Source organism: Aythya marila, assembly GCF_965140915.1.
Source record: "Aythya marila genome assembly, chromosome: 1".
Taxonomy (NCBI): Eukaryota; Metazoa; Chordata; class Aves; order Anseriformes; family Anatidae; genus Aythya; species Aythya marila.
Window position 1 is genome coordinate 141,651,872 of NC_139042.1, and position 16,167 is coordinate 141,668,038.

General features: G+C 42.5%; 1 protein-coding gene across 1 annotated transcript; it reads right to left on the reverse strand.

Annotated features, from left to right (window-relative positions):
- Positions 1 to 147: 147 nt before the first annotated feature.
- On the reverse strand, positions 148 to 16,053 carry USP18 (ubiquitin specific peptidase 18). The gene is made up of 11 exons (XM_082784714.1): positions 15,949 to 16,053; positions 12,812 to 13,001; positions 11,847 to 11,943; positions 10,613 to 10,758; positions 9,203 to 9,282; positions 8,244 to 8,390; positions 6,005 to 6,100; positions 4,533 to 4,703; positions 3,468 to 3,599; positions 2,959 to 3,008; positions 148 to 2,387 (listed from the first exon to the last, which is right to left on the reverse strand). The coding sequence occupies exons 1-11, from the start codon at positions 16,033 to 16,035 to the stop codon at positions 2,339 to 2,341; spliced, it is 1,245 nt and encodes a 414-aa protein (XP_082640840.1). The 5' UTR covers positions 16,036 to 16,053; the 3' UTR covers positions 148 to 2,338.
- Between the last annotated feature and the right edge of the window lie 114 nt (positions 16,054 to 16,167).

The following is a 16,167-nucleotide window of genomic DNA, read 5'->3' on the forward strand; positions in this document are numbered from 1 at the left end:
CAGCAGCTGATATGAAAATGTCCCCAAGGAGCCCTAATTGTTAGAAATACCTCACTGGGGCTTCCAGTATTGAAAGTATAACTTTTGTGCCCATTTCTGTCTACACCACATTTGGGACTTGACAGCTCCTGGCTTCCAGCACGTAAGAGAACACCACACTCACAGAAATGTTTGGTAGTGGGGTTGTGCTGTTGCTGGGAATAAGGCAAGCTAACAAGCAGTGGGAGCTGAGTGGCCCTTACTGGGAAATTTATGATTTGAGGGAAAAACAGACCAAGAACAAACCAGAAAGCTTATTTTCTAGGGAATTTATCCCATCATGTTTTATTCAAAGAACAAAAAGCATAGATTTTTTTTTTTTTATTGAGAAACTAACTGAAAAGATTCTAAATATATCTCAGCAATTCCTTCCCTACCAGGTGCCATACCTGTAAGGTCATGTATGATACATTTCTAGCATTTTTTTCATAAGCATAGCTTGTTTTTAAATTTCAGATTATATCAAATCAGAAGTGTTCTTTCAGTCTTTTGACATATTCTCAGTTTCTGGAATTGCAGTCTTTCAGCTACTTCACGTATACAAAGTGATGGATAAAGCAGACCAGAACTTGATTTTCTTATTCACCACTCACAAGGTACTTCAGGAGTATGAATCATTCCTGAAGGAGAACAGGCTGAAAACTCCTCATGCTGGTGACAAATAGATTTCTTAAAGTAGAATGAGGAGTGCAAGTACAAGAGAGTTAAACAGAATAATGGACCTTGCCAATACGGTGAAATAAATACGTGCTAGCTCATAACAATCTAATTCTACAGCTATGATACAAACTGTTGATTTACCTTCCATATACCAACAGAAAACGGACATGATTTGGGACTTTCATCATCATCATAAAAAAAAAAAAAAAAAAAAAAAAAAAAGATTATATATAGCTGCTAAATAAATTAGTAATTTTTAAATGCACCCAGTCCTACAAAAATAGCACCCTTCTAAAGAAACAGTCAAAGAATACCTCTAGGCTGGAAGGTACTTCAGGTATCAAACTACGGGAATCACTGACCCTTTCACACTGTGGTAGGTCAAGACTTACCATGATGAGCGCTTTAAAAGCATTGTAACCAAACTTTTTGACTTTCCTCAGAGATGAACCCTATGATGATATTTTAGAACACCACTCTTCTGATTGCTGCATGATACTGACCTTCCTTTCTAACTCTTCTTTTCTTTATTTTCCTTCCAGCTGTGTAGTCTTGCCATCTTGCCATGGGAGCACAGGCTGGACCTGTGCTCCCAACACAAAATGACAGGATTCAACAGAAGATTTTAAAATGACTCACTCTTTTTTTTTTTTTTTTCAGACTTGCTCTCTACAGAGTATTTTCTGTTTGAGGGATATTTCCACTGCATGAAGGAAGGGTGAGAGGGAGAGAGCAAGACAATTCTTGCTGGCAAAGAGCTGAAGAAAAACAAAAATTCCCAATGTTCAAGCATATCAGAGCTTCTCATTTCTCCTCTTATCACATTGTATCAAGTGTATTGCACAAAATCACTAACTACCTTCAAAATTTCTGGATATCACTGAGTGATATACCTCTATACAGGAAAAAATGAATAAAAATGCCTGATAGGCATGCTAAAACAAAATCAGAACTACTGCAATAGCTCCTGATTTAAAAACATTTTATGCTGACACCAACTTTCAATAACATCTCAATCCCTGCAGCGATAGATTTCCTTGAAGGTTTTTAGGAGCAAACATCAGTGATGCATGCGTGATAAGGACCCTGGTCCCTGTTCCAGTTGTTTCTCAAGACTTTTGGGGTCTCCCCCTCATCATGCCAACATCTAACAAGGCCTTCAAAGGGCAGAGTAAGCCTCAAGATCGTATGACCTTATGGCTATCATGGCTCTCTAGCCATAACATATGCCTTCTTGGAACATCATGAAGACTTTCAGGATGAAAGATTCCTCTGCATTGGGATCTAGGTATCAGCATTCAGTAAACTGCTAAATCAGCAGAGACAAGGACTAACTTTACTATTATTTAAGAGGAAATTAATGTATAGAATTACACAAATATCAATGATACAGTTAATAAATAATCACATGACATGAAAGAAAATGTTTCTAGATGCAACAGTTCTTAGATCCTTTCTCCAGCTGAGTTTGTCCTCCATTTCTCTTACTAAAAAAAAATAATGTGAAGGTCATAGACTGAGCACAGATCTTTTCTGTGGAGCATTTTTACCCATCCACACTGATACACAGATGCTGAGCTTCATGGACAAGGCACAGTTTCCCAAAACTCTGGAATCATCTGGATTCATCTGGATAAGCCTATTGGGGATGCTTTTTCATGTAAATCAAGAGATAGGCTGTTTGTCCCCTGTGGAAAAAAAGAAAAAGCATAGCAAGTATGTTTGAAGATCTTGGTAATCTTAGTTGTAAGCAACCTCCCAGGTGTTCTCCTATTCATCCTTTTTGAGATTTAGGTCAGCAGAAGTGGCTCTCCCCAGTGTTCCTATGGGAGTTTACAATTCTAACCCGCTGGCAGCGCTATAGCTTATAGGAGGAATTCTCTCTCTCTGTGCTCATTGTCTTATGATGCATCAAAACACAAAGCATGGAGAAATCCTGACTGATGTGCCTTAGTCAGGTAACTTTACTTAGGTAACTTTAGTCAGGATTGAGGGTGGCACTGGTGACAATCATAAGTAAGAGTACTGCTCCTGCAGCCCCACTAATGACTACTCATTAATCCTGCAGGCTCAAGGTACAGCCATATACAGGTAGGTGTATTAAGTAACCAGACTGCAGCAGTGCCACTTCTACACTTCTGTATTCCCAGATCATGCTAGGCAATATACAGTTCAAATAATTTGTTTTCCCTCTCTTTGCTACATCATTTTCCAGACCCCAGAGAAACATTGGGTGAAAACACAGAGGCTCTCACTTACCAGTAGAGGTCTGAATGTCCATATGTACATTTAACATCATCCCACGACACCTGAAGAAAAACACAGAAGATGAAGGTGGTAAAAACTCTTAGTGGATGGGCATACAGTGACACCAGTACAGCAGTCCTCACGAGGGTGACAAAAGTCATACTTTCAGGAACTAAAAACATTTTAATAAAGCAGTTTATTACTCTTACTTTATGAGGAAAATCAGTTCCTCTGCCTCTCTTGAACATAAGTTAAACAGATCTAGAGTACATAATATAGGGTATACGGTCAATAGCTGTTTCTGCAAAATGCAAACCAGAGCCTGAGGTCTTTTTTGGAACAGAAGCTAGAGCTGTTTTGCCCTTAACTCAGAGTATGCTGTAGCAGAAGAATGAGGTGCACAAAGCTCTGCAGCTTCATTTTTCTATCCTGGTTCCCTTTTATCAGCAGTCAGTCAGATTAAATAAGATCTGGAGGAGTGTCTGGAAAGTTACAAAGGAAATGTAGATTTGTGTCCTCACCTGGCAAACAGTAGAATCATTGAAGCAATACCATTTGCATTCTGTGAGACTTCGAATATAGGCACAGTAATGTCCAGAATGAGCTGATCCTGAATGAGCAACAACAGCAAAAAGCTCATACTGCCAGGCAGCCTGTAAAGAGACATAGGGTAACTTTCAGTGAAGAAGTTTTCATTTATCGCTGCTGAAGAAAAGCAGCAGCCAGGACAGCAAGAACGTGCATCACACAAGCAAAAATGAGAAAGGTTAGATTTGTCTCGAGTACCCTGTCTTTTATAGTATTACCTGCAGAGTTCTGCCCACCTGCTGTGGACTGGCAGCCTCCCTGGAGGTCACAGTAACACGGAAAAGGCAGTCGGACAGCAAAGAGGCAGTAAAGGGATGACAAAGGTGCTACGCTGCAGGCAGCACTGCACCGGCAAGGTTTTGCTGCTGCCACACTTTCCCTTGTTACTTCTTAGTAAAGTGAAGACACCCACATTATGGCAGATCACTCAGCTGCATGGCAAAGCTGTTGTCTTCCTGCTAACTTCGACTCTGTGGCAAACAATACTGTACAGGAAACTGCCAGGAATGAAATTCCCCTGTTTTGGGCTGCCAGCCTCTGCAGATGGTATGTCTGAGGCTCACTGAAGCTGTCTTGCCACGGAAGCTGAACCCTAAGTTGCCTCTAAGGCAACAGCTGGATTTGGCCATCCAAATCATCTGTGTTTTAAGTCTTTTCGGTCGTATAGTTAGACACAGAAGAAAAAAAGTTATGCTAACCATTCTCAGAAAAATAAAAGGTTTTATTTCCATAAAGCCTGTTTTCTGTCCTAATGGCAGAAATTTCCAGTTATGGTACCTTTGGTGATTTACTCTAAGCACAGAAACTTGAGCCTGAAATAGCCAGAACCATGGGATGTGAGACAACTCCAGACACAGGTAAAGACTGAGATGTACATTTCTAAGACAGATGCTTTGAACTGAGGTGAGCACCAGTGTGATATCTAAGTTTTTATCAAACTTGAGCAAAGGTGAGAAGAAAATCTACCTCTTTCAGAGAACACATTGGGAGTATCTCACCTTTTCACTGTCATGTGCTTGGCTCTGCTGTTCTGTCAAGACTGCATTGAAATCAAGTTCTTGTGGGAATGGCAGACAATGACTAAGTTTGTGGACGTTGGCTGATCTTTCAAAGCAGAAGCGCTTTAGGTGTATGGTCAGGGTCTGTGGCAGATGGACTAGCTTCATGCTCTGTAAAGTAATAAATAATGCGATTTAAAACCAAGGAGCAAACCCAGGGGAGCTGGGATGGAAACAGCCATTACCACCAAGCGAATGTAGCACGGGGAGCAGGTGGTGCTACAGTGAATGAAAACCAACTGCACAGGACAGCAGGTGCCAAACCTTAGTAGCCCATCTATGCAGAGGAGACACATACATGTAGTAAAGCCGTGCTGACCAAGTTTCTCAACTTCAGCGTGATCAACACTGAGCCTCGGGTGTCTCATGGGTTGCTTCATTTCTCATCTGCTTTCCCAACTTTATGTTGGTAGCACTCCCATACCTGTTCCCTCGGATCACTGACCCATGGACTGGAAGATGATGGTGCTAAAGACTGTTTAGGCAACCAAAGCAGCCACAGCATACAATACAGATGGTGCAGCATGCTAGATAGCTGCAACAACCAGCAGGCTGTTTCTACACCATGAAAACTAATCATGTTCAGAAGGATTTTCTCTCTTGAACATCTTCTCTGTGAAGATTACGTTGAGTTGTTTTGCTATCTGCTGGGTTGGCTGTACTCTTCAGTGGCAAGATACCTGATGTGTTCATCACCTCCTTAAACCTGAGCACCACAACACCATCAATAAATACATAAGGTCTTGGGTGGGTGGGTTGATAGGCAACCACAGTGCCTGGTGAGGAGAGGCAAGCCAACTTCCTTGTGACGTGGCCAGCAGAGCTCTGTGGAGCATGCCAAGCTGACAGCTCACTCCTCCCAGCACTGCCTTTGTTGACATTACTGTTGCTGCCACCAAGACATATGTATGTACCTTGGTCTAGGAGGGCAACCCACTCCTGAAAATACTGTGGAAAGTCCCCTCCAAGCCTTGAGCTGAAGTACTCTCCCCTATACATCTCTCTCTTCACCGTGCTAGTCTCTTCATGAAACAGCTAACTCATCTGCTGCCAGAGACCAATACTATAAGTGCAAATCCCAGTGGAGAGCAGGGAAGAAGAGAAATCCCCCTATGGTATCCTACTCTTAAGGGTATGCACAGCACCAGTAGCATATTTTTGTCTAACCTGAGGTGACTTGCATTAAAACCCAGGAAAGCATTCTTTTGTCACTAGAGCTACATTCACAGCACAGATCTGCCTAATCAGAAAGATGCATATGGCTTATACCTAGCTACTGCCGCCATGCAGGCAAATCTTTATGTTGCTCATCTCCTCTTAAATTTATATGGTTCAGACCTTCCTCCACCCTTCCCAGTCCCACAGGGAGTTCTGGGTATAAGAAACATATGGAGAAATACTTCTTTGATTACCTGCAGAAAAGGTGTTTTCTTTTCACAGTATTCACAGAAACACATGTTGTGACCAGTCAACTCTTCTGGATGGAAAAAGCACTGCAGGCAGTCCTCCTGAGAAGACAGAGGAGATTTCTTTCAGTTGAATTCCTTCAAGCCAGATTTCTATTTCTACTTTGTTTCACTGGGTACATGCAAACAGCAAAGCTACAGAAGGCCTACTTTATTCAAAGGACAAAATAATGCAAAATACTTTTCTCTCCTTTATCATGAATTAGAGTGAAATCAAGTACTGCTAGTTGGATTTTTCTGCTCGTTTTTCATGTTAAAAAGGAAATTTTGCCTGCCTTGCTTTCTTCTGATTTGTATACTGTAAGTTAGACTCCTTCTTGAACAACTACCCAGGCAGTTAGAAAATGTGACATGTTCAGTGACCTGTACACTAAGCAGCAAGTGGCACTGTTAAGCATGCTAGTCACAGTAGCATTAACAGACAATTTTTTAACCAAACAAAATAGGAGGAGGATTTGGTCATGTCAGCCCATACAGGTACTTCAGTTTTCCTTTTTTTGTTTAACTTGAGCTCTAACAGCACAGTTTATTTTGTTTTCCTGCACACAGGAGAGTGACAGAAGTAACATCACCTTCATTCTTCTAAATACAAAGACGGAATTCAGGAAGGAAGTTTGCAGGAAGAAAACACCAGGTATGAAGACTGGCTAAGGCAGAGCAGGGAAGGCTGACCAAACGCAGAAAACTAGACTGGTGGACGTCCTGACCCATCTGTTTATAAGTGACTTATGACATTAGATGCCTTAATTTCCAAAAGGCCCTGCTTAAGTCACATTAGGACTGGAAGTCTCATTTAGCACTGAACCTCCAAAACCAAAGAGCCTGTAAGTTGGGATACCCAAAACCAAGAGATTCAAGGTCACTAGTGACTTTTGAAAATGATCTTCATTGAGCCACAGTTCTTTATCTTCCACCATCTGAAGTCAGCAAACATGACTGCAAAGCTTCCCTTTATATAGCAACCCTCATATTATCAGTGACTATACAGGCAGCCACAGTCAGACTACACTGGCGAGGCATTCACATATGTACACACGCATACACATACACTCTGTGCCAAATCACTTCTATTGCAGCGTGACCAGATGGCCCATACAGGCCAGGGCAGTCCTAAAATAGACACTTGTCCCATTATGCCAACATGGGAAAAAATATCTTCTTTGTATCAACAAAAATATCCACAAAACGTCAACAAAGTAACACCAACAGAAATACACTGATCTAGCTCCAACTTAGAATGAGCATGTGTAAGAAACAGTTGTGCATCTTTCACCCAGGACACACATTACACCCTACCTCCCGTTTCACACTGCAGACCTGAGGTCCCCTGTTCTTACCCTCGCATTGGGTAAAAGTGAGACTAGATCCCAGACTCAGTCCTTACCCTATCTTGTAGTCCAACGCAAGACCGTACCCCCACTGTGCAGCCTGGTACTGGATCATCCCCACCACGTTCATTTTCTTTAAATTTGATAGTGGTACATTGTGGCAAATGCACCATAAACAATCAGCTCCCTGTGTATCCCCTCTTCCCTAGCTCTGGGTGTTACATCATGTGGTGTTTCATCAGCAGTAAAAAATTAGAATACACAAAAATGACACTGCTGCATGAGTGTATTTTACACCTATTTCAGTTATTATTTTTGCCTCAGGGGTTCTGAAGGAGGTTTCCTTATCTTGGAACAGTACAAAGTAGTCAGAATAAGGTTCAGTTGTCCAGTGAAGCTGAAAACATCCACCCCCTATTTGTTGCAGCACCCATATAGCCACCAACACTGCTCTGTCTGGGTATCAAACAGCAGTACCGATTTACCAGTAAAAGGACACTGCACTGGGCAAATGCAGGATGCCTGGCCAAGGATTACAAGTTCTGTAGGGCACTTCACTGTGGTAGCTAAGCTCTCACAGGTGTGCATCACTGCGTAAGTCTGAGTCTTATATTTAGTCAACAGTCTTCTCAAAAAGAACTTTCAAGGACTTTATTTTCCAACCCCAAAATCAAACAGATTTTTTTGGAGAAGTTTAGAGCCCCTTAAAACAAACAAGAAATGAGAATGGGAAAAAGTCACCTCAAAACCCCAGACAATCTGTAAAGATTCTAGCTGAGTCCCATGAAACACCAGTCCTGCAGGGAGAAGACGAATAGAGGAGGAATCTAAGGAAACAGCGCTGCCACTGATCTTACCAGCGTCTTCAGCTTGTGGGAATTGGAATCCAACACTGGGAGTGGAAGGGTTAACATGTTGCTATTCCTCTTCGTTTCAGAAGAGCAGATCTGACAGGCCAGATGCTCCTGTACGCAGATAGTGTACAAATCACTCAGCTTTGTAACCTGGAGAGAGTAAAAATAGCCAAAACACGGTTTGTGAAGAACACAATGGAAGTATTTCCCCATGCATGTGGGAAGGGCTGTGTGGGCACGTCACTTCACTCAATGTCGCTGGTTTAAGGCTTGAACCCAGATCTGACATGAACTTATGTGGACAGGGTTCTTCCTACCACTTAAAGGAGAACAACTCCTTCCCCTCATCCCCTAGCAGAGGGAAGAGACACATCCTATAACAAGAACGGACAGCTCAGTGTCTGCTTTAATGCTGTTTTATTTGAAATTGCAACAGGAGCCCATCTTCTGCATGAAGGGAACTGCGACACTGGCTTGAGGAAGAGTCCCTGTTCTCTTATTTTACACAGCTCCCCTGGGAGGAACTGTCATATACAGAACATACCAACAGTGACTAATGCTAATGAAATGCACATAGGCGACTTCAAAGAGCGAAGGAACTGTGTCAAGACATGCCAACTAATGCTTACAGAAACTTGGGAAGTAAAGAAATGCATGTTGAATAAATTTGGCGTTACACAAAGATAAATCGTTTTGTTTATTAATAAACTCTCCCACTAGAAAGAAGACCCTGACATGCTCTAAAGATAGGATGAACAAAAGTTAACCATGGTTCGAACTGATGAAGCCTATGAAATCAAGATTGTCCATCTGAAAGATGAGAGGGAAGATCCAGATGGGAGATAATTCCAAAAATTTCATAGGATAATTGACAATGGATGGGATTTTTCTTAGAGAAGCAGAAGAAACCGCATATGACAAAGGCTAAAGAGCCTGGTGTTCATTTCAGCGACTGTCCTTACCAGGTCTTGGTCTTTTATCTGCCTCTTTACCAAGTTCCAGAGAGTCAGAAAGAGCTGGGCAGCATCGTGTTGCATAAACACTGGACAAACAGAAAACACAACCTTGATCAGTATTATTGACAGCAGCGAGCACATACTTCCCACAGGTGGCAAAGGTTGTCTCATTCTCCTTAACCCATTAATCCAGTGTCCTGTTCCATTGCCATCCTCCACCAGAGAGGGAGCTTAGACCGGAGACAAGCTGTGGTGGCTTCATGTGACCTGAGCAGGCAGGGGGAAAATATGGGAGTGCTTGAGTGCCCTATTGTAAAGCAAATATAAAGTAAAACCTTTATATTTGTGGACTACCTGTATGCTTGATAACAGGTGAAACAAATTTTGTGGAATAATTCAACACCGTGAGATGGAAGTGTTTTCAACTTCACTAAGAGTCTGCAAGACTTGCCAAAGGTATTGACTTCAGCTGATTTGTGTTAAGATTACAGGCACCCCTGAACAAAGATATCTCAGAAAATAAACCTTTCCTCATGTCTACTAGCACATCTATGATCCAGGCAAAGTACTACTTGCCAGGATATATAACTTTATGAACCACACCTGAATTTTAAGAATGAAGTGTCAAGCTTTACAAGTTCTGTTTGGGCATCTCTCTTTAACTGAAAGAGAGAAGGCAGAATGCAGAGCCATTCAGTCTCAGAAGGAATTATATAAACAGAAATATGTTAGCTCATGTTCCCGCTTCACATAGATCTGGGCTGGCTACTGTCTTGTCCCTCTCAGTGTTGCTCTGTTTTGTCTTTTATAAGAGAAAGATCAGGGCATTTGTATGCAAACTACCATCTTTATTTGTACACATAAACAGACCCTCGGTATCACATCCTCACTGGACACCTGTGCATTCAATAATCTCTCTCCTTCAGGCCCATGTCCAGGTGGGAGGTTAAGCCAGCAAATTCTTCTCTTAGCATTTATAACAACAAACAGGAAAGGGATCCTTGGGAAATTGGGTGAGCTCAGTATCTTTTCCACATAAACTCTTCATTCTAATAAGAAATATTATCTGTTTCAGTTACCATATCAGTACAGTAAGACAAATCAAGCCGTAAGCTGTCCAGCCTATGCTCTGCACAGCCCTTTCATTCTTGCCAGCATAAATAGATGAGTCTTCTCATCCTTTGGACATCAGCAAGGATATCTGGCAGGGCTTTTTTTCCCGTTCTTCAGAATTAAGACACAGCACCTCACTAACAACTAGGAGGTAGCTATAAAGAGCACTACATCTTCAACTACCTACTCCTCATGTTTCTGAATCCCTGAATGAGATGACAAAGTCTGCACTGCTTGCTAGTGCTTGAAAACTAATATCCCCAGTTTGCGGAAAGAGGTGGACATGGGAAAGGGGCTGCTTACAATCCATTCTGTATACTGAAAGACAGCGAGCAAGATCTGTGGGAAAAACAGCTTTCTGCTTGCCAGACTGCATGTTCTCCAACAGCAAAAGCATTTGGTATGGGACATTCCTCCTCTTCAGTGAGGCATTTGGGGGCACCGTGATCCTATAAAGAGAAGACATAGTATGAATGGTAATCAAGCAGCAAAATAGAGAAGTATTAGACACCACACCTGAAGGAGCAGAGGTGTATGGCACAGATAGCAACTCCAGAAGAATCAGAATGGGCACGTTTTTAGCAAAAGAAGGAAAAAGAGAAAGCCCCCGTTCCCTGTCCCTCTGCACAGCTTGGGGGGAGGACATAGAAGAGGGTAGATGGGGGAAAAGGTGTTTTTAGTTTGCTTTTAGTTTGTCACTGTTCCAGTCAGCTAGAGATAGACAATAACTTATATTAAACTCCCTATGTTGAGCCTGTTTTGCCCGTCACAATGTTAAGTGATCTCCTTGTCCTTATCTCAACCCTTGAGCCCTTTCCATCACATTTTCTCCCCCTTTTCCTTTGAGGAGGGGGAGTGAGAAAGCAGCTGTGGTGGAGTTCAGCTGCGTACCATGGTAAAAACACCACATTCATTTCCAAATACGAGGCAAACTGAGCAGGACCTGAAGTGTCTTCCATGTTCTAGAAGCAACATTAGTTACAGCTGTTTTCAAAGCTGCTCTTGTCTCCCACCTATCCTTTCCTTCATTTTCAACATACCCCTAAAATTTCATGGGTAGGTATATCATAATGCTTGTATTTCAACCATATGCCAACTGGGAATCTCTTTGCCTTCTCTAAATTTATTGCAGTCAACAGTTTTTTTCTGAGCCTTTCTTCAAATAACAATGGCAACCCACAGCCTACATTATTTAGCTTTGCCCATTCATGACATGAGTCTTCTCTGCCTGTAACTTTTCTTCTTCCGCCTCTGCACACTGGTGAGTGTGGAAGAGTGAGGTACAAGTCATAAAGGCTCCATTCAGGATTGCAGCATTCTGATGTGCAAACATCACAGGAATGAAAGATGACTAACAAGTCAGAACTGCAGCCTCTACCTTTGTAGGCTCTAGTCTGTACAAGAGAGGCAGAGACCATGCTGAAAGCACCTAACACTCCTGATGAGCCAATCCTTCAAATGTAGCTCCCATACAAACAAGGAACAGAGACATCAGTGCAACAGGAGAGCTATCTCAGGTGATTCAAACAGGTGGTACCTTCGTAGTATCCTGGTGAAGTGTATGTTCATGAGGAACACTTGGAGTAGAGAGTTCAGACAGCAGGTCTGCCCCATGTTGTAAAGTCCAACAGCTCCTGTAGGTACAAAAAAGAGGAAATGAGTTCAAAGATAGGTACAAGAAAAGAAAGTGAAAATCATTTAAGGGATGGTAAACATCTTTTTGTATGTATTCGCCCATTCTGTGCACAGGTCCAACATCTTGTTCAGACCTTAGAGAGGGTTCAGCCTATGTTCAAGTAGATAACATTTACTTTTGTTTGGCAACTGACAGGAAAAATCCAAGTAAGCAAGGATCCTGATACTCAGATGTCTTCCTTTTTCTTTTTTTTTTTTCTCTTTTTTTTTTTTAGAAGAAAGGAGATAGCCTGGGAGAAGTGGAAAAAGTCAGCTAGAGTTGTTCAAACTGCATACAAAAGAAAAGGATATTCTGTGCCCCAAAGCAATATTAGTAAATTACAATCAGAAATTATAAAGTCATCACCAAAGTGAGAGAGGGCATGGAACAGAAACTCAGAACAACTGAATTGCATACAGCTAGTGGTAATGAGGGATGCATCTCAGACGGAAGAGCATGTACACCTGAAATACTGATGACAGCCTTTGGGAGGCCAATCTAGTGATGCAGCAGAATAACCACGACCTTGTCCATGGTTGAGCAAATCTTGAAGCAATGCTGGCTGTGCTTGGAAAGAGGACAGCATCTAGGTGTTTTCAGCTGCAGTAACCAATATGAGGACTTCAAAGGGGAGAACACCCTGAGATCCTCACGTAAGCCCTTCTCAAAAAACAAAATGGTTACTTGACAGCACAAAATGAGAATCATCTGCACATTCCTCGGTGAAGAGGTAAAGAATAGGAGAAGATGAAACCTAAGGACAAAGAATGGAACAGAAGGCACTACAGACAGAAAATACGAGTGAAAAATAGGCAAAGCTTTATTACCATTTTTTAAGTCTGCCACACCAAAGACTAATGGTAGCCTCTGGTCTTTAGTCTTCAGCTCTTTCTTTTCCTCTTTATTATCTTCTTCTTCTGCCGTCACGTTTTCACGTAGTGACATCTCTGGCTTTTTGCTCCTTTCTTGACGTCCACTTCTTTGGCCCATCAACAATACAGCACTATGACAGAAGAACTGCAGAAGGACACAGAAAAATGGGGATCACCCAGAAACACAAGATTTGTCTTTGTATTTGATATTTTCATTACGAAAAAGCTGAAATGTCAATAAAATTAGTATGATTACTGCAGTGACATTTGGTATGTTTGAATTAGTATGGATATAGTAGCTGTGCAGTATATCAGCACGGTAAGAGACATGGAACTGGATGGCAACTGCACATCCTGTACCCCTTGTATGACTACATAAATGGCCTTCCAATTCCACAGAAACAGCCCCACCTAACCTGGGAACTCCGGATATACCTGTTCAAGATTTGGTGAATAAAATTATTAAAATTGTTCAAATACCAGGCAATGCAAAATTTCTCTTTTCAGTAAAAGCAATGCTTTAAAGCCTAAAGCACCCTAAATATTCAAAGGGGCAAATTTCACCTTCTCTACCTTTTAATCTGATAAGCATTTATGTTTTTTTTTTCTGGTTGGGCTCTTATCTGCATTGTTTTTAAGTGCCCTAGTCACAGCTCTAGAGGAGCACCTTGGACTCTAATTTTTAAAAGCATTTAAGCACCTAAGAATCATTTTCATTTTACAATCCTTCAGGCAAAGGAACTGTTTAAGAGAGCCATTATAATGCCTTGATTTTAAAGGGAGTACTGAATGGACCATTTCTCTAACAGTCTCTTATGACTCAACTACTGGCTCTTTAAAAAAAATAATAAAAAAATCACTGAACTAAAGCAAAGTAAAAATACTCAAGCAAAACAATGCGATAAATGCAACTAAACAAAAATGAAACATTTTTAAGAGCCCACATTCGACATGGAAGCTGAATCAGAAAAAAATGGTATGCTTAGGGAAACACTCACAGGAAAACAAAATAGAGAAAGAAAGGAAAAAAATACCATATGTTCAGGAATCATCATTACACAAATGATGAACAGCATGTAAAATGAACCCGAGGTCATTCCAGGTGCAAAAAGAGTGAAGAAAATCTACCAAGAAAGGGAAATTACCAAAAAATCCTGGTTCTGCTTTTCATGAACAGAATTTTTTATTTCAAAAGCTTGTTATTTTTCAGGTTGACTCTGCCTAATAATGCTATATTTCAAAGTTTACAAAAAATTTATCATGGAAACTAGAAAACTAGAAATTATTTTTCCCAATTACCATTTTTAAGCTTCAGTGTATTTTTCCCAACCATCCTTTATCAAAGTTACTTTTGAACTCAAAGTGTCATACACCCAGATATGCTAAATAACATCAAATTTGCTGAAGAGATTTATCTGGGGAAAAAAAAAAAAAAAAAGAAAAAAAGAAAGAAAAAAAGAAAGAAAAAAGAAAAAAGAAAAAAGAAAAAGAAAAAGAAAAAGAAAAAGAAAAAGAAAAAGAAAAAGAAAAAGAAAAAGAAAAAGAAAAAGAAAAAGAAAAAGAAAAAGAAAAAGAAAAAGAAAAAGAAAAAGAAAAAGAAAAAGAACCTCGGGCATTCAAACACAGATTCAAGAACATTGCTCTTCATATTGAAAAACAGCAATTAGGACGGCTATGTGGGAAAAGTAAAATTGGATTTCAATTTCTTCTTCTGCAAAACACTCTGAGCTCAGGCTGCCTTTTCCCTGGGAAGCAATTTAACCAGGCATTCAGGTTTCTGAAAGCCCAGCACACCTCTGCTTGAGCAGCAAAAGCTGGTGGGTTTTGCTGGTGTAGTATCAGCAGGAAGGTGAGCAACGCCCACAGCCAGGGAGGACACAGGAGGAGACAGAAAGGAGGGGAAATGGTCAGCAGAGGAGCTGAACAGCAGCTATGGGTGTGCTGGGGATGAGCAGAACTTGTAAAACACAGTTCTGGGTACAGTTAAGGGCAGGATGAATGAGCAGGCTTGGGGCTACGAAGCTTTGGGTGATTTGAGAAATAGGTAGAAAGATGGTAGGGCAAGAAGGTGCAGGGCTCTACAGACATGGCAGGGTTTGAAGGATTCAGCTCTGCGGTTTGATGACGCTCTCCCCCAGGCACCCTGGCACTGCTAACAGAAACCCTGGGTTGGGAGCAGGGACAGGAACAGAACTTTCCAACCCTTGCACAGAATTACCTCGTTTCAGCTATAAAAAATACAGTATTTCTAAGGTTTGCCATGACCTTCCTTTCCTGGCATAAAATGTACAAAAGTTCTGTTGCTGGGGCATGGGACTCGAGGAGCAAGCAACCCGATTTCTCCCCTATCACTGGAGGAGCAGGGACCCTTCTCAGTTCTCTTTGCAGGCGAGAGGGATGGCTCAGTCCTGCTGTACGTGGCTTGGCCGAGCCAAGCGACCAGGCTACCTCTGGGCAGCGAAAAGGCGGCAGCGATGTCTGCCTCACGTCCTCCACCCCGTGATCGGTGAGCCCTCTGGCCCACCCTTTCGTCCTCCATTTCGCTCTGCACCAGGTCGCTGGCCTGAGGAGGGCCTCTTGGTTCCCGGTCGTCAGTCACTTTTTCCTAGCATCGCCACTCCTTTCCCCTTCTTTCCATGCCAAGGGCACAGACCTCAGCCCTGAGGGGATAGATGGTGGTCCCTGGGTGCTCCAGGTCTGGGATGGACCGGAGCCCTTTATCTCCGTGCTTCTCATGGACACCGCTAAAATAACACTTTGCACTGTTCTGTTTGTGTCTAGCCCGCTCCCTTTTTTATATATATTTTTGTCCATTGGAGAATATTGGTTGAAACATTAAAGAGAAACCATCCCAGCCACTACAAACGCCCATCACTTGCGCTCCCTTGCCAGCATGCCCAACACCCTAGAGGGTCCACCAGCTCAAAAGTCATTTTCACCGGTGAAAAGAAACACAAGCGACCAGGCTGATGCGCTACGAGTCCGGAGCCAGCAGTGCTCCGACTGGGTGCGTGCGGCCATGCAGCCGTCCCACCACGGTCTGGCTCCCCGACCCCGAGCAGCAGCAGCCGCAGCCCCCTCACAGCTCCTACCTCGCTCAGTCGGAGCCTCGGCAGCCCCTCAGCGACTCCCCGGAGCCGCGGGCGGACCCGGACCCTGCGGGCAGTCCCGTCGCACATCGCCCCGCTCACCTGCGGCTGCCGCGGCGGCGCTGCCCGAGCGAGACTGCGGGGCGGCTGCGTCAGAGGGCAGAGCGCCCACGGGGCCGCTCAGTTTTGATTTCCCGCTTCGCTCAGCCCAGGGACGGAAAG

Excerpts from the sequence above, each read along its gene's own strand:
- USP18 (XM_082784714.1), bottom strand. The coding sequence starts at position 16,035 with ATGTGCGACGGGACTGCCCGCAGGGTCCGGGTCCGCCCGCGGCTCCGG. Across the intron at positions 13,002-15,948 it reads CGAGGCTCCGACTGAGCGAG|TTCTTCTGTCATAGTGCTGT; the intron begins GTAGGAGCTGTG and ends GTCCTTCTGCAG. Across the intron at positions 6,101-8,243 it reads CCCACAAGCTGAAGACGCTG|GAGGACTGCCTGCAGTGCTT; the intron begins GTAAGATCAGTG and ends CTGTCTTCTCAG.